Source organism: Eretmochelys imbricata, chromosome 1 (assembly GCF_965152235.1).
Source record: "Eretmochelys imbricata isolate rEreImb1 chromosome 1, rEreImb1.hap1, whole genome shotgun sequence".
NCBI lineage: Eukaryota > Metazoa > Chordata > Testudines > Cheloniidae > Eretmochelys > Eretmochelys imbricata.
Window position 1 is genome coordinate 156,665,518 of NC_135572.1, and position 22,484 is coordinate 156,688,001.

Genomic DNA, 22,484 nt, shown 5'->3' on the forward strand with positions numbered 1-22,484 from the left:
CTTCAAGCAAAACACGCTGTTTTAGGTAAAATATAAAACAGATTTGTTAACAACAGAAAGATTTTAAGGGATTATAAGTGGTAGGCATCATGGACGGAGATGGTTACCAAAGAAAACAAAAACAGATGCACAATCTTAAATTCTATAAACTAGACAATATTTGAATCAGACAGATATTACAAGCAGGTTACAGATCTTCAATGTGTAGGTTGGAATGCTCCTTCAGCCTGGAACCACCTCCCCAGTTCAAAAGTCTTTGTCCTCCAGACATGTTTCTAGGTGTTGAGTTGTGTGGGGGAGTGAGGCCAAGTGATGATGTCACTTCCCCTCTTTTATAGCTTCTTCCAGCTTGCTGGAAAGAGACTTTGCTATGACTTGGATCAAGCAGTCTCCATTGTATACTGTTTCTAGGATAGTCCTTGAGTGTGTGGACTCCCTTTAATGGGCCATCTGCAGCATCTGGCTGCTCCATTGTTGTACCCGAAAGGCTGATTGTGGGTGTTCCCAACCTCACAACATATTTCAGTAACACACACATAGCAAAACTTTATAACTTCCCATACAGTGATAGCACATACAATCCAATAAGATATTAATGTTTAACAGATCAAGACCTCTAAAATGATACCTCACAAGGCATTCTTTGTACAAAACATATCATAATTATATGACAGTGGTGAATATGAGGGCTCCAGGGTGCTGCTTTGAATTAGAGTGCCACAACTACTCAGAGGTTTGCAGCTTGAGGCCCCATGCTTCTACAGTACATATGAATTAGAAAGTGAACACGCTCATGATTCAAGCACATGTTGTATAAATAGAGGATGACAAGATAGAATATCCTAATGTTGCTAATATATTTCAGTACCTTTAGTGGCTGTGTATATTTGAAAATCAGAGCTCCCAGTATGACTGAAATCATCCTACTACCGGGCAATAAACATCTAATGCTACCTACAGCCATAAGTTATAGAAAAATAGATTTTAAAATATTGACCTTTTTTGCATCATCTACAAACTGACTCAGTCACCAATATTAGAGCATGGCTACACTACAGCAGCCCAGCTTTGGCGGTGTAGGTGTAGCGTCATAGTGCAGACGTTTCTTACATCAGTGGAAGGGGTTTTTCCACTGATGTAGTTAATCCACCTCTGCAAGAGGCAACAGCTACGTTGACCTTGCTGCATCTTCACAGGGGGTTAGGCTGAGATAACTTCAGTGCTCAGGGTATAGTATTTTTCACAGCCCTGGGCGAAGTAGCTAGGCCAATCTTATTTTTAAGTGTAAACAGGGTCTTGGTTTTTGTTTGTTTCTGTTTTGGAGTTTGTGGGAGGAATTTACAAGTTTATTGACTGCACTCTGTTACTATAGCAATGAGCTCAGTAGACACCCTGACTAAAACAGTATAGAAGTATAGGGCCAAATTTAAGAAAACCCATTTTGATATTGCAGTGACCATTGGTTTGAATATAAATGGCATGATGCATATGTAGGAAACCTGGCTAAATCACTCTTTTGCAAAAATTTTCCTCTTAATTATATTGTTTTATGTATTGACTTTATACCAACTATTATGTCTTCAGACAGGTTATTCCACTGCACTATGTATCTCCATCATTAAAGCTTTCATTGCACTGTATACAAGAAATTTTGTTGTAGATTTTCTGGGAATGCATTTGTGTGCTATCAGTGCTGTGCCACAGTTACTATTGGTAGTAGGATATAAATTTTATGAATAATCCATTTCCTTTCCTTCACCCCCCACCCCTCCTCCAGAGAAAGTATCACTCTGCAAAGGAAGCTTATGAACAACTTTTGCAGACCGAAAACCTTCCGGCACAAGTAAAGGCAACTGTCTTACAGCAATTAGGTATGTAAAAGCAAGTTTTCTTTTATTTGTATGTGTTTGGATTTGCCTCTCTAGTTGTTTTTATTTTGCTGTCTGTCTTTGCAATTAATAATAAGTGCATTCAGAAGATGCTTTTTGAAGGCTCTTTTTCCAGTGAGTCAAAAATTCACTAAATATCATACATGAGGTTTTTACCCAAGTTAGAGAGAATAACAACCATAAATAACCTCTCTACTAGTAGAAGGGAGGGGAGAGACAGATCTTAAATGAAAACTTTATAATTTGTAGGGTTCTTGGATATTATAGTGATTTATACTAACAGTACATTGTGTAGTATAGGAGAGAATTTTGGTGAAAAACAGGAGCGGTTAAGCACCAGTTGCAACAAAATACTTGTTTTATTTGTAGGGAGGGTTTATAATGGAAACTGCATAAATGAGTGAAAAGAAACGTAAAAGCTGGAGTCATTTTCCATGTTTTGGAAAGTTCAGGTATCTTCTTTAGTCTAGATTTTCTACTGGATGGGTAGAACATTCTTCATTTATCATGTAGGTTTTATAAAAATAGTTTCAAAGTATATTCACTTTAATTTTTTATTTAATACAGTGAATTCTTCATTCACTACTATCATGTTTTTATTTAATTTAATATTTTTAATATTTATTTAGTCTGCTTTCTTCAGTTTTCCTTTCCTTTTTGATAATTGGCAGACAACTTCATCAAGAATTTGTCTATAATGCTTGCCTTTTGCTATGTAGATGGGTTGTGTATTGCTTGGATTTAATTTACTTAGCTTTTGATTTTCTGCATAGGAGTAAAAATAAATAAAACTTACTGAAATTTACATCTCCTATTTAAGAGCATGAATGGTAGAGACACCACAGCAGCTACAGATCAAATTGATTTGAGGAAATAATCACTAGTCCCTACTTTTGAAACCCATAAGTGGGGCATGGGGTAAGAGAAGATATTCAGATGTAGCTCAGGTTTTTTGCAGTCAAATAAGGCAATGGTCTCTCCATTTCAGTTTTTTCCCCCTAAAATATTCAGAAGTATATTTAGTATTCAGAAAATAATAGATATCCTTCATTCACAAAACACAGACATACAATGGCAATACAGATTTCCACAAACGTTTAAACAATGCTTTTATACAGTATGCTAGCTTTTATAAGTAGTGAAAGCGTAGTTCGTTCTCCATAAAGACTCAGTCTCCATGAGTGATGATTATTTATGAATCACTTGTTCCCTAAAAATTATGTTGAGTGAATCTACTCAGTCTGGATAGTCGACCACATTGTGATAAAGTGGTAACTTCCTTATGGGCAAAAGGACAGAACTGCCTGAACCAAAACACTCGAGTAAAATGATATGCAGCTTATGTTTTGGACTGCCAGTCAGATGTGCTCCATCAGATCCATGGTGCTTATCACAAACATGAACGCTAGTCGACTATAATAAATCAATTCTTCCTCAGGCAGAGTATGACCCAGGTGTGTAAATAATTTGGCACTAAGGAAAAATAAAGGTAAATGTTATCTCTGCCAGAATGGTGTAAAAAGAAAGCTTATTGTATGCTGCTGGCAAAAGAAGTGAAGAACATGTTTTTATGAACATTTGTGTCTTTATGTTGAATTTTTTACTTCCTGCAAAAGAGAGTTCTAGCAGCAAAAAGACTTCTTTTTTCAGCTAGGAAATGCCTCTTGAGCAAGATGCAAATTTAGATGACGACCAGTCCTCAGATATATGTTTAGCTGAGAGGGAAAAGGACTTTAGTTTGGGAGGGGAACCTTTGTATTCTGGCAGATATGTGTGTGTGCACATCAAATATTTCACAGCCATCATACCCAGTCCTATGAGGTATAACGCAAAACCCATGAGTTAGTTTCTTCCATTGCTCCGTCATTCTTCATTTAATATATTTTGCTACTTGTATAGACAAATAATAATTCTTTTTAACCTCTAACCTAAAATGACATTGGTTTGTAAAATGAAATGTTGTTTTCTTTGAGATCCAGTAATCCTTTGGGTAAGAGGATTGAGTTCAATCATTTTGAATCTTTTAGACCACCCATAACCATTAGAGTTTGTGAACTTTTCCTCTCAAGGCGAACGGTACTGGTCTGTTAAGTGCAGGAACCCAGTGTGCATGTTCAAGGGCTTTTGTCCTTTAAGGCCACGAATTCTGGGAGGTATAGTCCAGAAGGAATGATGGGGATACAGTCTCAAAGTCATATGGCTGATCATGTGAGCAAAGTAGGAAATGGAAAGCAGTCTCTATCTTCATCAGTCCGAGAAAAACACCAGGGACTGGGGAAAAGCTGGTATACATCTCTACAGAAAATGGGAGGAGGACAGCTGCCTGGCGAAGAGCAATGGTCAAGGGTTCGGAGTGGGATTGATGGAGCTCTTTTCATAAAATGAGCTGGAACAGGAGTCAGACTAGCATCAACCTTGGTAGAGAAATACTGTGAGCCCCTGATACAAGGGAGACTGTGCAGCCCTGGGTAATGACGAGTAAGGACTACGAAGCCTTGGGGAAGGGACAAAAGCAGAGTTACAAGGGTGAAAGGCTGAATACATGTTTTAATAATAATGTAACCGGGGAGTGGAGGAATATGTGGTGAAATTCAACATTGTATTTGAGAGTTTGAGTTGCTGAAGAAGCAAGGAAAACAGAGGCACAGCAGTGCAGCTAGACTGAATGGGTACAATGTAAATCTCTTACAGGGTACATTTTGACCTTGGTTCTAGAACAGCCACTGAATGCTTTTGAATTTAAGAACTTCTCTATTTACCTAGCCATTATTGTTAGCAGACCCTATTTTAAAGGATACCTTTTAATTTGTTGAAAATTAGATTGTGGGATTAGTGCGTTATCACTTTTCACTGTGTTGCATAGTCCATGCCTTCGCTAGGTACTGTAGTCAAAACTTACTACCATGTTTTGGGGTTTGTTTTTGCCAGGGACCAACATCTGCCCTCAGGTACAGCAGTTGGAGTCCAGAAAAAAATCTGATTCAAACAATGTATATTTTGTATCATTGTTTTTCAACCCTCTCCTCCATTCTCTTCAGAAATGTCTCTCATAGAATCTGTTATGTCAGGAAGTTGTCATCCATGTTCAGTTGGGATCAATAGAATAGTTTCTCCAATAGGACGAAAGGAAGGGTATCTTCCTTTTTTTTCCTTATACCAGTACTTTACCTTATTGTGCTTATGGGCAGAAAAGAGGCCCGGCCTCACTGATCTGTGCCATTCTGAGGGGTAGGTGTTGATGTTGATTTTTTCCTCCTCCTCCCGCATGTTATCAGGAAGATAAAATGGGAAACAACCCCTATCTTAGTTGCTCCAATGTGGCTTGCAAGTTCTGGTATCCAGATCTTCTGGAACTATCATAGGAGCTTCCCTTCTGGTTATTGATGGTCACCGGTATATTTACTGAATGTTCCACTAAGGGTACAGCATGTTTTCCTGTGGTTATGCAAACTTTCATCAAGAAAGAAATAAGCTTCCCTTTAGCAAGAGGATTGAGGAAATGTAGTGCATTTTTTGCAGTTTCATTCCCATTATCCTACGCTATCTCCTTTATTTCACTCAGGGTTGTCATTGGTCACCTTTCTCCACATCATACACCTATTCAGACATATTTTTTTATGATTGTCCTAATGTAAATAAATAACTCTTTCAAAAGACTAATATTTTCCACGAATTTGTAAATCTGCACGGATTTGGATCTAATTTCGAACGTGATTGTTGGAGCCCACAGAAGAACATTGCTTGTATCAGATTTCTGAATTTTTTTTTCCTAGTGGCTATCTGGAGAATGAACGATCTCCAGGCTTTTAGGATTGATTCCCGTTTGCAGTATTTCATCAGGTTAAATGTGGTCCTTTTCCCACAGTAACCTCTTGTTCCCTATTTTCAACACAACTTGTAGTCCCCAAGGTATTCCCAGTGCTTCTACTGACTACAGCTGATGCATGGGAGGAACTTTTTATAGGCTGTCTAAACCAAGTGCTCCAGAATAAGTAGCTTTTTCTTCCTGACTGTCTATTATAAGAGCTTGGAAGTTTACCTTCCATTCTAGAAGATACCAGGCTAACTTTTACCTCAACACAATCTAAGACTCAGTAACTTAATTAAAAACATTTATTAAGACTATCTAGAGAAAATCACTCATATATTCTGCAGCGAAATAGGTAGGAATACTGTGGGTACTGGCCAGCTGATTACTTTGCTTTACTTTGTCTAGCATGTGGAGGGGAAAGTGTGTTCATGTAATTAGATTTTATTGTTATGGATGTGCACATGGTATAACAGTTAGGGTTGTGAGTCTGATTTCTTGACTTTTGAGCACTTCCCTTTGTAACTTTTAATGTTGTTTTACTATAGGTTTTTATGAGTAACCTGTCTAACACTTAACAGATATAAGAGTGGGGTGTGTGAAGGTGTGTAAATAAAACATTTTATATAAAACAGATATGTCTGTTATATGTATTATGATGTTTTGTGATAGTGCCTGAGGGCCAGGATCCCCTTATGCTGGGCACTGTACAAACACATGACAAAAAGATGGCCCCTGCCCCCCAAAAGAATTTACAATCTAAGCATTAGACAAAAAAGAAAAGAAAAAACAGACAAGTGAGGGAGCACGAGGAAACAGGAAGATAATACTGGTTAACATTCATAGATTCTAAGGCCAAAAGGACTGATTGTGATCATCTAGTGGGTCTGAACCTATTTACCATTGTGAGCTGCATATGTAGCTCTCTGTGTAATGTGGGTCGCATCCACACAATATATATACACTACCTGTTGGCCCTGAGGATATCACATGGACTGCAGCTGTGTGCTGATTGGGTTGCAGTTTGAGAACCACTGAGCCAGGCTGACCTTGCATATAACTTCCCCTAAATAATTCCTAGAGCATGTCTTTTAGAAAAAATCCAGTCTTGATTTGAAAATGGACAGTAATGAAGAATTGTTCTCATGGTATATTACTGTCACTGTTGAGAGTATGCCTTATTTCCACTCTGAACATCATATGCGGTGGTCTCAACACACTAGCGGCCTAGCGGTTGTCATACTTTTTGTAGGCATTACAACAAAGGAGAGTTTGAAGAAGTACAACAAAGTAGTTTTGAGAATTTTATAGGGAGCTTCTCCCATGTGTGAGGGGCAGCATGAGAGAAAGAATGAAGGTGCTTCAGGATGAATAAAAATGATTTTAAAAAAATCCGATTTTTTTATTTAAATTGGATTTTTTTGATAAAATGCTTTTTGGGGAAAAACCTATCTAAAGATAGTTTTAATTAAGATACATTATAGCACAAAGATATCTCATCATGGAGTATGGATTATAAATTCTAATTCTATAGTATGAGACAATATATTCATGTAATCTTTAAGAAAAGTTTTGTAAATGAGTTCCAATAGTTCATGGATTAGGGACCCAAGTTTATGCGGTTCCAGGGGCTTCTGTATAGATTATTTAGGTTAATCTTGCTATCTACCCAATGGAACTCAGTGCTCAGTCTAGAAGATAGTATCAGAGATGCTTAGTTTTGCAGTTCTCAAACTGGATTTGTGTCTCCAGAGATAGCATGCTGGTTAACAGCAAAAATGTTTTAAAATAAATATATACAGGTGAGAAATAACAGACCTCAACCCTATTGTCCATCTGCAAATTTGTGTACACAGAGTCAATCCCTTACCTCTCTCTAAAAGTGCAAAGTTTCAAAAAGTTCAATGAATAGAAGATTGTAGGGGGCGGAATAGGTCTGGAGATAAATGTGAGAAGAGAGGGAGAGGCAGTAGAAACAAAAGTGAAACTGTTTGAGCAGCATATTCCAGAAGTCTTGAGGTCTTTCTGAGTGTAGCCTTCATTAATTTGAGATCTACCATACCATTCTCTCACTAGAAGAGAGAACCTATAATGGCAGCAGGCTGTAAAAGAGACCCAGTTTGGGAATATTTTAATGAAGTTTCTTTACCTGTGGGTAAGACAGGCATATGTGCAAAATGCAAAAAGTGCAACAAAGAAATGCAAGGTCTGGTTGCCCTAATGAAACAACATCATGAGACGTGTTCCTTCTCAGGAGGAAGCTGCATTGAAGATGATGAAAGGAACATCACTTTAAAAATGTATAGTCTGTACCTTCTAAAAATGAAACCTACGTCTATCTCTGAGTTGTGAAGAATATGTATTAAGTTTATAACAATCAACAAGAATGCACTTTTATGTAGAAATCCATGATTAAATCGAGTCTTCCTGACTAGTGATTTGAATCAAATTAATTTAAATCAAATCCACCCTGAGGTGCTTGTTTGAAAATTTACAAGTCAGCAATGAAGGCTGGCATTATTGGTAGAATGGTAATAGAAGTCAAAATCTCAGCAGGATAAGAGAGATGATAGGTAGCATGGGGATAGTTCATGAAGGGCCTTGAAAATGAACACAAGTAGTCTTGTGTTGAAGGCAGTGGAGAGGAACGAGCCAGTTGGGTGCAAAGAGAGGGGTGACAAAGTCAAAGCGATGACAGGAAAATGATCTTTGCAGCAGCCTTTTGAATGAATATAAGTGGGGCAGGATTGCATTTGTAAAGGCCCGAGAAGAGCTGCAGTAGCTGAGACGTGAGATGATGTGGGGGGGGGATCTAGCAGTAGGACCATCTCAAAGGTGAGGCCCAGGTTACGGTCCTGCATGCCAGAGGGAGAATGGTGGTATTGGCCATGGTGTCTGAGGAGAGTGTGTGGGGATAGATATATAAAACATTTAAAGAGACAAACGGGGGGGGAGGGAGTTAAAATTTGCAGTGCATGTATTGTTTGCTTGCTAGCTTTGGTTTTTATTTTTAAATTGAAATTGTAAGAAATAAGGGTGTATTGCATAGATTCATTTCACTTTCACGTAAGAAACTGTAGCTATATAACAGAACCCTTTCGCTATAAAGATTGTGGACCAGAATTTTAATTTGCATAAGCAGGCCCATAGCCTCAGAAGAGAAATCCTGTTACTAAACATTTTTCACAGATTGCTAATAAAATGGACAAAAGGATATCCAGGGGATCCACAGTAAAATTAGGGATACTTTTTGTCAAAAAAATAAAAACAAGAGAAAAAGTAAGTCTACTTAGATTAGAATTTTTCATTCCTTTCCATATTACAGCCCTTTTCTGGGCTCAACCCTCCACAGGCTGCTCACTCCTTCCTGGGTAGGGTTGCCAACCATCCAGGATTGGCCTGGAGTCTCCAGGAAATAAAGATCAATTTTTAATTAAATGTTGTCATGTGATATCTCCAGAATACATCCAACCAAAATTGACAGCCCTATTCTTGGGTTCTGCAGGATTTTGTCCCAATCTTGTATAGAGCAATGCCTTCCAGGGCTTTTTCCCTGGAGTCCAAACCCTTCTCTCCTTTGTATCAGGATGTTTCTGCACCACCTTTTCTGGTGGCAGACAAGAGAATCCCCGCCCTCTCTCTCCTTTGGGTTCCAGTCCAGGAACCCTAGGACAAGCAGCCAAGCTCCGCTCCGTCAGACTTTTGCTGCTGCATCTCTGGTCTCTCTTTGACCTGGGCCTTCTTTCAGGCCATTTCCCACAGCTCCCCCTTGGGCTTACAGTACATCTGCCTCTTTAAGCCCTTCACTCTCTAGCAACCGGGAAGGGATTGTAGGGATTCTCCTCTCCCTGCACCTTCCTTCTCATCTGGGCTTCCTCCCCACAGCTGGGACTCATCCTTAATTGGATCTGGCCCATGATGCAGATGCAACCAGGCGTGTTAATTGGACTCTCATCCCCACATTAACCCTTCCACTATCAATGTGGAGTAGATGCCCCGAACAGTGGTATATAGTAGATTTCTTGTTTTTTTTTTTTTTAAAAGTGGGTAAATATTATCACCACTACCCTACTCCAAAATGTTAAGCAGCGCTTTTGAGAATTTGGCTTTTGTGATTTGTAACTTCTTTTGTAGGTTGGATGCATCACACCGTGGATCAGCTAGGAGACAAAGCAACCAAGGAAAGCTATGCTATTCAGTATCTTCAGAAGTCCCTTGAGGCAGATCCTAACTCTGGCCAGTCCTGGTATTTCCTTGGAAGGTGAGAGAACTGGTGGTATAGCCACTGTAATAAAGGCTGTGTCGTGTTTTTTAATAAAGCTTGTTTTGAGAGGTTGTGGTTGAATTGAAAATATTCTCTACCGTGTGAGAGCTATCCTGAAAATATCAGTTCGGGAGTAATTTTCCTTTAAAATAAATAACATCACATATTCTTAACTTAAACAAATGGGAAAAATGATGAAACTGCTGAAGTCCAGCTTTGTTATTTTGAGGGAAAATATGCTAAATTGGAAAGATATTTAAGTGAAAGTGCCTGTGCAATAAATGTTTTAATTAGAAATTTAGTAGATAATTAAATAAACAGACAGAAAATACTCTGTACACGTATGCAAAAGTGTACATGATTCCTTTTATGCCTTGAACGCAAATGCCTCAGATGTTGTCATCTAAGCTAAATGGCTGCTCTAGTCTGATACTACACTACTCACTTTTTTCTTTCTCGCCTATTGTCACATACATCTATTCTCCTGTCACTGTAAATTGCCAGCAAAAATACTTGCATTTTTCTTGCATACTTCTCCATTCTCTCACTTTTCTACTGTGAAAGTTTCTTTAAAGTTTTTTCTGTACTTATAATATAGTTTGTTTTTCTGTAATATATAAGGTAAACGTTAGACTGGAATAGCTCAGATGTAGCCATTCTCACTTCCAAGATAAGTGGTCCATACTTTAATATTTAACTCTTAGCCTTGTAAGTTGGGTTTGTTTGTTTCTTTTTGTATTGTAAGTTATTTGTTGTTGTCGTCTGTGGTAAATACTGTGCATTTTATGCCCCTTCTTGTTTTTAAAAAAGATAGAAAAGTTAGGAAACTCATACTAGTAAGCAGTAACTTGAGCAATATTTAGGCTTTTAATACGTCTTATCTTCTGTAGGCCACAACCGCTTGCGTGTGACTTGATTGCACACTCTTGAGTTAGATCTCTTCCATCCAGTCAAAGAAGCTGTTACCCATATTATGGGGAAGATAGACAAATATAGTGCTTTAACTAAAATAAAATTCTTTAACTTTGATTTTCCTAGGTTTTCTAGTTGTGTGTAGATTATGTTTGAACATTCTTTACTTTTGTTATATTTGAATTATTGTGATGAACTTATTTTAAGTTTTGGTGGGAGTTGAATTTGACTATCATGATACTGATAGGATCCTTAAAATTCCTGAGAAACTGGTTTTAACACAGATGCTGGGACTTTGTTTCATTACGTTTTAGTCTAACTTATTATCTTTTGAAGCTTTTTTACGTAATCCTGGTGAATATTCATAAGTGAAGTAAAATACTGGTAGTGTTTTACTAGATTCCTTTCCTACTGTACCTAATATAATGTAAAAGAAGAACCTCTGGTTTTTTTCGTGCTTAAAGGTAGATAATTTTTGCCTTTGTTTTGCTCATATTTGTCTCTATTTTTTTTACAAGAATAAATTTTCAATTATTTTTTGTGTATTCTGAAGACTTTATCTTCCCTGTTTGCCTGCAATTTAGTTCTTATGCAATGTGTGCAAAACCAAAGAAAATACTTTTCTACTTAAGTTTCAGTATCTTATTTTCTTTCTGATTATGATGGAAGCAGTCATTTTTCCTTGTAGCATAATTACAGCTCACTCTTCTTTGTGTTCTAGTGTTTCTGCTTACCATGTCATACTGCTTTTGAAAATGTTATATATACTTAGAATTCACATAATAAATTATATTAAAAAAAATACAGAACAATAAATTCAGGATTTTTCCTAAATTTGGTTCATCCTGTAGACTAGACTGTAAAACTACACTTTTTATTGTCGTTTAACATTTTATTAAGAATGGTGTGGGAAGGGTATTTACAGTACTAACTGCATACACCCAAAGACAACCTACAAGATAGAATGTACTTACTAAAATATTCACTGTATTTGTAGTGTCACTATATTAGCTGTCATAAATTCTCTTCTCTAGTATTTCAACTTCCCTGCCACCAAGATTTAATTTTTTTTAAATGCACACAAGTTGACTACTTGGGAACAGGCAGTTTAATTCTTCCCGTGTTGCAATCTGTATGTAAATATTTTCCCTTTTGCTCAATGAAATACCACAGGTGAAACGTGTACATTTCCAGAATGTAGTATTAATTCTGGACATTAGTATAATGTAGCATGTATTAGCACTTAAAGCAAGTTAAACTTTGCATAGCTGATGCTGAAGAATTAGTGTATTTTACAAATAAATTAGTAATAATGATTCAGAAGTTTTTATTCAGTGTCATTTTGTGTCAAACTTTCAGAAAGAGCGGTTATTTTGGATTACTGTGTATGAGTATGTATTTGTATGAATTTACTAATACCAGTCCACTCTTGGCAAACCATTCTCAATAATCACTTTAAATATTACCACAGTTCTTTCTCTCTTCTCCCAGGTGCTATTCAAGTATTGGGAAAGTTCAGGATGCCTTTATATCTTATAGGCAATCTATTGATAAATCAGAAGCAAGTGCAGATACATGGTGTTCTATAGGGTAAGAATGATGCAGGGAAAAGCAGTACAATAATTGAATTTTAGTGTATTTAAACAAAAGTTTTTTTTTAACACCGTTGTGTTCTCAGTAGAACATAAAGCTCCTAATTGCTAGCTTAATATATTAATGTTCTGTCAACCATGCTATAAATACCTTGACCTTAAAGAAATATGTAGGTATTTGCTCTCTTAAATTTTAATTTGCAATATTGGTTGTACTTTTTATTTTAACTTGTCATGTTAAGGTATAAAAATGTATCATTTATGGTTGTCACAGTGAATTATGTAATGGTGTGTTCCACTTGATGTACAAAAGTTTTTCTTCTTCACTATATGAGAAATACTGAGTTTAGTGGTGGGGTATATGACTTCTTTATGTTCAGACTTTACTAATTTTGAACTTTACCAATCTTTTTATTCAGTGTGCTATATCAACAGCAAAATCAGCCTATGGATGCTTTACAAGCCTATATCTGTGCTGTACAATTGGACCATGGCCATGCTGCAGCCTGGATGGACTTAGGCACACTCTATGAGTCCTGCAACCAGCCTCAGGATGCCATTAAATGCTACTTAAACGCAACTAGGAGCAAAAATTGTAGTAATACCTCTGCACTTGCAGCACGGATAAAATATTTACAGGTAAAACTTTAAAGCTTTAAGGAAGGGAAATATTTTATCATGTACACAACAGAGGGGAGGGGGAAAATAACATACCAGTTAATGTTTTATTGTTTTATGGTGTTTAACCTGTTTCCATATTTATTGTAAACATATCATAGCTTGAATTATTGTTTTATTTTCCATTTTTAAGTGGGACTCAATCCCTGTAAATAATGCTGTTTTGCACATTACTCAGTTGATGCATATTGATTTACATCACTTTTTTTCTATGTACTGTCTACATTTTTAAGTTGTCATAGCATTTAGAGAGAGAGAGAACACACACACACACTATCTTTCACTCTTGTTTGCAATTTCAGAAGAAAAGAGTTACGAGACCTCTGAAACCAGAGCTCAACTTTATTCTGATTCTCACAAAGGTTTATATTCTGGTTACCCTCTTTATACTTAGCACCTTTCTAAAACCCCAGACTTTAAATCTATTCTCTCTTTAAGACGTAATTAGCTACAGCATTTAGGAAGATTTCGTGGACTTGCTCTTAATAAAGTAGGCTTGTGTTAAATTTGCTTTTTACATAATTTTTCCTAGGCTCAGTTGTGTAACCTTCCACAAGGTAGTCTACAGAATAAAACTAAATTACTTCCTAGTATTGAGGAGGCATGGAGCCTACCAATCCCCGCAGAGCTTACCTCCAGGCAGGGTGCCATGAACACAGCACAGCAGGTGAGAAGTTGGGTTATGTTCTGCAGGTGCCCAGCTTTAAGGGTTCTTTACAATCTGTAGTAGTCAAGCTTATTTTACTGAGTGCAGGGCTGGCTTTCATTAATAAAAAGCCTTTGATTTATTTGCAAAGGGATTTAGATCAAGAAAAGACTCCCTATAATGTGGGAGAAATATGGGGGTACCAATTTAGAACCTTTGTGGATTTTCATGATTTTGAGAGATTTCATCTTAAGTAGAAATGCTACAGTGGTTGTTTTTTTTTTTTTTTTTAAATTAATTCCAAGAAAGGTACACATTCCTCCATTGATGACCATATGGAAACTGATTTTCAGTAACTGAGTCAGCTTCAGTATATCCACACAGCCCTTTTAAGATATGCAGATCGTAAAAGTATGTAGCTTAATTGAAAGAATTAAGAATATATAGAACCATGTTTTTGTCTTCCTTCTGTGATTCTTAGGCTTGTAAACCTCATCATCCAAATACTGAACCTGTACTAGGCCTCACTCAAACACCAATTTCACAGCAATCCTTGCCACTACACATGATTCCTTCTAGCCAAGTAGATGACCTGTCCAGTCCTGCCAAGAGGAAAAGAACATCTAGTCCAACAAAGGTATATATTCTTGTGAATTAAAGAGACCGAGCCAAAATTATACAAAAATATGCATAGAAATTGTGCAGTATCCACAGAACTTGTACTTTAATTGTAATCCTTTGGCATTAAGATGGGGAAAGTTTTAGAAGTTCGTGTGTTGAGGTTAGTGCATTTTTCAGCAGTGTATTTAATTAGGAGATTACAATTGAGATAGTAAGTACCTAAGTGCAATACACATCAGTGACACTATATATAGAAGTAATTATCCTAATCTCAGAATATAATCATAGTATTGTAATAGAGAGGGAAATGGCCATGTTGTTCTGTCTGTTGCCTTTGCCTATATCTAAAATTCAGGATGTTTCTTCTTCACATAATACTTTTTTAAGAGGTAGTGACTTATTTGATTTGGTTCCTTGTCATTATGGTATTAGATACTATATTGAATATCATTTACTTTTCTCTCATTGTTCTGATACTGTATAGGTTGAAGCAAAATGAGAGAAAGTATATTTTAGTATACTTGTTATATACTGTATTATTCTTAAACCTGTGGTTAGTCCTTTCATCAAGACGTTCATGTCTAGCTTTTATAAACCTAATATTTGCTCTTTTTATAGTCATATATTTAAATTTAATGTTTTTCTCAGAATACTTCAGATGCTTGGAGCAGTGGTCATACGGTGTCACATCCTCCAGTACAGCAACAAATTCATTCTTGGTGCTTGACACCACAGAAATTACAGGTAAGTGTGTTTAAAAAAAAAACCCTGAGCAGCTTTGAGACTTTTTTTTCTTACCAGAAATATATCTGAAATGGACTCAAAGAAACTTTTCACATTTAAACTTCTGAATCAGATGGTAAATATTGAGTATACTTTGCTATAATGCTTTATTGTTTGATACAAGTAGTTTTTGTGTTTATAGCTTTCCTGTGGTATGTGTGAAATCGAGCTTAAAATGAAAAACCAACAAAACCTGAGTTCCAGTTTAGTGACATGGCACAAGTTGAATATTTTAATTACATAAGCACTTATAATAAATTTGTAATATGGACAGATAAAAGTAAATATTTTTTCTTGTTGTAACATTTTTTAACTTAATGTGTGAAGTAGTCATACTGTTGGATGTCAGATGAATTATACTTATGACTCGCTGTGCTGCCTAAGATTTACAAAGTGCTGCACAACTACTGCACCCCTCCCAATATCCATGTGAGTTAACTTCTTGTGTCTTCATTTGGCAAACTGATAAAATTATAAGTGAAGGACTTAAGATTATTGTATCACCAATAATGGAGAGAGTTGACATTCAACTCTGGTGTTCATGGATTTCAGACCAGGTGGCTTCTACAGTTGAAGTGCTGGACTTTATTTTTGAGACCTTGACTCAAATCTAGTTTGTTTTGTTACAGTATTTTCAGTTTATTCTTCAGCTCACTGACAAAGGTTGCAGTGTACCATGCCAAGCTTCAGCAGTAGCAAAAGAATGCACATTTTGAAAATCAGACCTGGGCCAAAGTCGTCACCATATATATCACAAATATTGACTAAATGCAAGGACATCAGCAGAAAAATTATTGCTCTGAGGAGGGGAAATAGATCCTGAAACTCTGGTATACTGCCCAAAGGCTGTGGGCATTATGCACAATTAACAAATATTTTTTCTACCTGAAAGACAGTCCCTTAGTTGTTGCCTCCTTAGCCAGTCAGCATTGTTATGTTGTTACAGCATTATTATACCACTTGATTTTTCCACCTATTTGTCTCTCCTGTCTTTGTGCAATCTTTATCACTTTTCTCTCTGCTTTCTCCCATCTCTCCGACTTCTCTTTCCTTTCAGGCCTCACTAGCGTTTTGTCTTTTTTCACTTTAAGGGAAAGTGTCGTTACCGTCTTCACCCTATGTATGGAATAAAGGATTTGTTAACAGTCATTTAATATGGTTTCATTATCCATGAATGACAAAGCCAGAAATGAGTTATGAAGGTCATCTCACATGAAAGTGAATAAAACCTTCATTCCATCTCTGTCTTTGTATTCTGTATATGTAATGCAATTTACAGAGAAGGCATTTTAGAAATGTCTTTGTTTAAAAAAATATTATTGGTGTTTTATTTTTTTACATTCATCTACCTTTAAAACTAGTTTTTCTTAGTACCACGAGCTCAGCTGTACATGGAGAAAAAATAATAAATATAATAAATCCTTTTGAAATAAAACACCTAAAATGTTTTCTCTTGGTGTTTAAGCTTCTAAAATAGCTCTACTCATAAGGTTTATGCTATTGGACAGGGAAGATCCCTGATACTTGTACGGTATAAAGCTTTCATTGCGATCTCTGATGAACAGAAGATATCAGACCATAAACCTGATACTAGTCTAGAAATTAATACTGCTTTTTCTTCACCTTAGAACAGTTTTGCGGGAGTGGGAGGTAAGGAAGCATTTCTCTATTTGTTGAGGTGTAGTGAGGTGAGAACTCAACCTAAAAGTTCTCTGTCTCACATCATGGATGATCTCTACTTGTGCAGTGAGGAGAGAATCTGCTCTGGAGCTGTCGAGGCCATTTTAGTGAGTAACAGGAAGGATTACGCTAGAGCCATCTATACAGCAACATTAAAGGTTTTCAAACTGGGCAGAATCTTGTAAATTAATCACCAAATAGCACAGGGACTAGGCATATTCTAGACTACTCGCTGGACCTGAAAACCTCTGGTCTCTGACAGCTCAGCGAGACTCTGTCTAGCATCCATTTCTGCAGTTCACCTACCAGTAGATGGGTTTCCTACCTTTTCTCATTCCTTGGTGTCCAGATTTGTAAAGGGACTTGTTCATGTGCACCTTCCTATATCTGATCCATTCAGTACCTTCATGGGTATTGAATTTAGTAATTTAGGTTGATGGGTTCCCCCTTCGAACCTGTGGCATAACATCTCTGGCACTGCTACAAATGTAAACAGCATTGTTGGTAGCACTTACCTCTGCAAGGGGGGTGTCAGAGCTACAGGCACTTTTAGCAGACCCTCCTTTTACAGTATTCCACATGAGGTGGCCGAGTAGTTACAGTACTTAACTACAATGCTGAAAGTTGTGTGTTCAAATCTTGCGTGATACCACAATGAAAGGCCATCTCTAGTTTACCCAGCTGCAAAATGGGTACCTGATCCGTTGAGTTAGAGTAGTCAACGGCAGCTGGGTTTGATGCTGGCCACATCACTCACTTGTGTAAGGTTGGCTATGAAAGTGACGTGCCTTAACGATGTCAGCCCAATAGCCATTGTCTTGGAGGGAATTTTAACTTTGAACATTGACAAAGACATGATCTCTCTTAGGCTGCACCTTTGGTTTATGCCTTAAATGGTATTCCACCTCAACCAGACTATTTATCTTCCAGTGTTCTTTCTGAAGCCTCATTCTTCCAAGGCTGAAGAAAAGCTTCATACCGTGACTGTTAGGAGGGCTTTGGGCACTTTACCTGGACTACACAACGTCTTTCAGATCTACTTCCTGACTCTCTCTAGCCTATGCTGAAAGTATTAAAGGGCAACTTGTTACAGCCCAGCATATCTTGCTTTGGATTTCTATCTGTATCAGTCTTTGCTGCAATCTGACAAAGGTGTCTACTCCAGCAAGGATGACAGCCCACTCCACTAGTTCTCGTTCCCCTTCACTTGTCTTTTTGAGCAACATTCCTGCAAGTGGATATTTGCAAAGCAGTAACACGGCCATCTCTGCATACTTCTCCAGACATTAAACTATTACTCAAACTTCCAAAGATCATGCCGATTTTGGCAAGTCAGTCTTAGGGACGGGGAAAACGTTACTGCGAGCCCTGCATGTTACCAGGAAGCAGCTCACTTTGCAAAATACTTGATCAGTTCGCTTTCCATTGCAGACCCACGAGGCTGCCTGGTAGTGTGCTTTGCAGATCGGTGATCAGAAGAGAATGGGTTAACGCTGACCTGAGCTGCCATTCACAAAGATGGGGGTGGCTTCCTTTTTCAATAGAGTGGATTGCAGATTATTAGGCTGTAGAGGACTAAAGAAGTTGTCCCATGGAATTATGGGAAACTTCCGACTGACTCCCAGGACCCGAATCAAGCGGGGCTGTGTTTACACTGCAGAGCTATAGGACTTGGACCCTGGTTCCTAGCTTAACTCAAGCTCAGACCCTCCAGCCCTGCAGCGTCCTGGGACCCTGGGTCCAAGCCCTGGGTTCGTGCAATTGCAATGTAAACATAAGGGGGGGGGGCCAGGTTTGAGCATGGGCTTAAGCTCAGGCTTTCAATGGGGTATAGACATACCCTTACAGTCTCTCTTCAAGTAATCCAAAGTCCCACTACCTGTAAGAAAGTTGCTGGTGATTCACCAACAATGCAATGTATATGAGCACAATCACTTTTAAGGCAAAAAAAAAAAATGTCTACTTACCTGAACGGTAACTATTATTCTTCATGATGTGTTGTTCACATTCACATTTCACAAGCCTCCCACTTTCTCCTCTGCTTTGGGTATTAAATTCCTTTGGTACAAAAGAATGGAGAGGGAGGTGGTCACCACTCCCCTTGGTACCCTTAGATCAGTGCAAAAGGATAACCCAGGCCCATGCGCCACCTGCTAGTACTGCTGGCAAAAGTGTCAGACTCAAGTGTATTGGGTGCACATACATCTATAGTGGAATGTATATGTGCACAACACACCTTGAAGAAGCAGAGTTTCTGTACAGGTAAGTAACCAGTTTGGGACTTTTGGCTCTTGTTTTATCTAGTTTATGTTTTGAGGTATTTCTTTTCCAACATCCACTTTGTCTCATATCTTCCAACAATTATGTATTAACATACAACCTGATTAGTCAACTATGGTAGCTATTCATTCTTCGTAATAAATCTATGGATTTTCTTAAGAGTTAAAATATGAATACTATGTGCTCAGCAGCTTAAATGAAAATAGAGAGGACATTTCACAAACATTTTTAGCACTAAAGTAAGTGTTTATCGCCTCAGTTATAAAACTGCTCAGTCTTGTATCTGTTGTTCTCTAAGGTAAAGATTGTGTATATTTGGCTCTTTCCCATTTTAGTGTGAGAGTTCACACAGAATGATTTTCTTATATAAAATGGATTGACAATTTTGAGATTTGTATCATAGTGCAAGAATAACACAGGAGAAAATTACAGAATGTGTGTTGTCAAGAGTTGTATACATTTTAAGAACTTTATGAATTTAACATTCTTTCACGGCAAAAACGTACTTTAATCATATTGAACACTTAAGAACTGTGTACAGTACTGTTTTATAACATATACTGAGATAATCAAGTCTTTTTCAGCTTAAGTAGATAAGAGATGCTTATATAGAGTTTTTAGTATAACAGTGGATTATAGAAAGGGGTTTGGTCCTTTTAGGAGCTTTTGAGCTATACTTTCTCAGTTTCAGAAGCCTTACTTGTACTGGCAGTGTTAAGTATTGTTATCAGAAAGCTTTTTAATCAGTTCTAAGTTGAATGATTCTAAATAATGCTGCAGTGTTTTTTTTTCCAGGACTTGGAACAGCTGCGTGCAAACAGAAATCTAAATCCAGCACAGAAACTTATGCTGGAACAGCTGGAGAGTCAGTTTGTCTTGATGCAGCAACACCAGCAGGTGCGAGCAGAAATATTTTTATAATTTTCAGTACTTGCATCAGTGGCGCATTCTGTTTTCTTTCTGAACCCGAATTATTCGTATTGTATACACTTTCGTGCCCTATTTACTAGTTTACATAACATCTTCTGTTTTCTTTGACATTTCATTTACTGTGATTGATGTTTACTGGCTGAAAGACATTCATCATTAGCTGTTTTGTATTGTAGGACTACCAGAGATGATGATTAACCAATTTTTTAATTTGTTTTCTGGTCAGTTGTTTGACTGACAAAGTTTGAGAAACAGTCTAGTTACGAAATGAGCATTTGTCGTAAGTTGTCAAAAGACCTCTCATTCCTGTCTGTTGCTCACTTCTCTTATATTTGTGTGTGTCCAATTGTAAAAGCCTAATTCTATCTGTCTGTCTGTCTCTTTATGGCTTTCCTAGAAGAAAAGTCTGCCCTCAATAACTATACCTTAAAATTCACTCACCATTTGTGAGCATGTCAGCTCTGCCATTCAGCACAAACTGGAAGGAACCTGGTTTCTAAGCTACAAAAAAAAAAAAAAAGTTGAATAAAATTAACATAATTTCAACCAAACTTTACTTGAAACAATAGAGTAAAAATAAATTAACAGTACACAATATTTATATACAGGAACAACTGTGTTATTCGGCACTTTACAAACAGAAAAGCTCTACAAACCGGCATTTCTGATCTTCATTGAAAGTCCAGTTTATAGTCTGGTTGACATAGGGCCAGCACATTCGCTACCTGGCTCTGCGTGGCTCCCCAGAAGGGGCGACATGTCCCTGATGTTCCCAGGCTGCCCCCATCCCGCCCCATACTGTGCCCTGGCTCTGCAGCTCCCATTGGCCGGGAACCCCAGTTAATAGGAGATGCGGGGGTGGCGCCTGCAGGTGGAGGCAGCATGCAGATCTGCCTTGCTGTGCCTCCACGTAGGAGCAGCTGGGACATGTCGCCACTTGTGAGAAGCCACCTGAGATGAGCACTGCCCTGATCCAGCACACTGCATCCCCTCCCATGCCCCAAGCCCCCTCTCACATCCAAACTCCCTCCCTCTTAGTTAATTTTTCACTTACCGGCACCCCTCCATTCTCCCAACATTCCAGATAAAAAAGCTTTTACTGTAGTCTCTTAATTATGTAATTAACTTTATTCTTTTGTCTTACTAATTTTTCATTAGATGAGGCAAACAGGAGTTGCACAGGTACGATCTACTGGAATTTCTAATGGGCCAACAACTGACTCATCACTGCCTACAAACTCTGTCTCTGGTCAGCAGCCTCAGGTTGCGTTAACCAGAGTGCCTAATGTCACTCAGCATGGAATCCGTCCGGCTTGCCCTGGGCAGCCTATGGCTAATGGACCCTTTCCAGCAGGCCCAGTTCCCTGCAGCACACCAAGAACGCTGGGTAGTACAGACGCTATTTTGATAGGCAATAATCACATAACAGGAAGTGGAAGTAATGGAAATGTGCCTTACCTGCAGCGAAACGCACTCTCTCTACCTCATAACCGCACAAACCTGACCAGCAGCGCAGAGGAGCCGTGGAAAAACCAACTATCTAACTCCACTCAGGTATACAATTCACGTTATTAATCCAATAAAGTGAGCAAAGTACTGTCTAAATCACTTCTTGACATCTTTCTTTTGTAAAACACATGCTTTCTGTTTTCAAAAGTTGATTAAACATATGCAGATGATAAATCTTACAGCTGATTAAAGCTACCCATTATACGTTATTGTTAAAATAGCAGCTAAATCAGCTTCTAAATCAGCTCCATCTCTCCCTCAAAGCCAGCTGGGGTTCGGGACGCCCTGGGCTTGGGCCAACCAGCAGCCTGGGACTTGGAGCATCTGGGGTGGACGAGCTGGTGCTTGAGCCAGCTGGCGGGCCAGGGTTTGGGCTTACTGGCAGCCCAGGACTTGGGGTGGCTGCGGCAGGCAGGCCAGGGCTCAGGGTGGCTTGGCCAGGGCTCCTCTGGCTGTGTTTGGGGCCCGGGGATCCTCTGGCTCTGGCGAGCAAGGGGCGGGTGGGGTAAGAGCGAGGCCTCAGGCAGAAGAGGCAGGGGGCTAGTCTCCCATGTGGGGGGATTCACGCACCACCCATGAGTGAGCCGAATGTTATAGCCATTGTTGAAATTATGTTGTCATCTTATTTTAATCATTCTAAATCATTTTTGTTGAAAGGCCATAAGAAAACATCAGAAATAATATTTTACAGTAACAATCTCAGTAGAGATTTAGTACCAGTATATCTCAATCTCACAACAGAGAGCATGAGGATCCTAAATGTATAATTCTGATTTTTAGAGAATTTGTTTTGGGGACATGGAGGAAAAGCCTACTTTACTTGCAAACTAACAGTTTATTCACTCTCAATCCCACAAGACTTCTGTATTGAAATCAGTAAGCTGTTCTACAG

At 38.2% G+C, this 22,484-nt stretch overlaps 1 protein-coding gene across 5 annotated transcripts in view; it reads left to right on the forward strand.

Moving 5' to 3' along the window:
• KDM6A (lysine demethylase 6A) overlaps positions 1-22,484 on the forward strand; it is a 274,824-nt gene that overhangs the window by 195,493 nt on the left and 56,847 nt on the right. For 3 of the 5 annotated variants that reach the window (XM_077817638.1, XM_077817656.1, XM_077817666.1), the window contains 9 exons: positions 1,778-1,871; positions 9,832-9,958; positions 12,365-12,463; positions 12,885-13,104; positions 13,676-13,810; positions 14,271-14,426; positions 15,059-15,154; positions 19,949-20,050; positions 21,242-21,637. In XM_077817638.1, the coding sequence (XP_077673764.1) occupies positions 1,778-1,871; positions 9,832-9,958; positions 12,365-12,463; positions 12,885-13,104; positions 13,676-13,810; positions 14,271-14,426; positions 15,059-15,154; positions 19,949-20,050; positions 21,242-21,637 (1,425 nt within the window). The remainder of the gene's footprint in view (positions 1-1,777; positions 1,872-9,831; positions 9,959-12,364; positions 12,464-12,884; positions 13,105-13,675; positions 13,811-14,270; positions 14,427-15,058; positions 15,155-19,948; positions 20,051-21,241; positions 21,638-22,484) is intronic. The other 2 variants (XM_077817647.1, XM_077817674.1) reach the window with 1 other exon arrangement.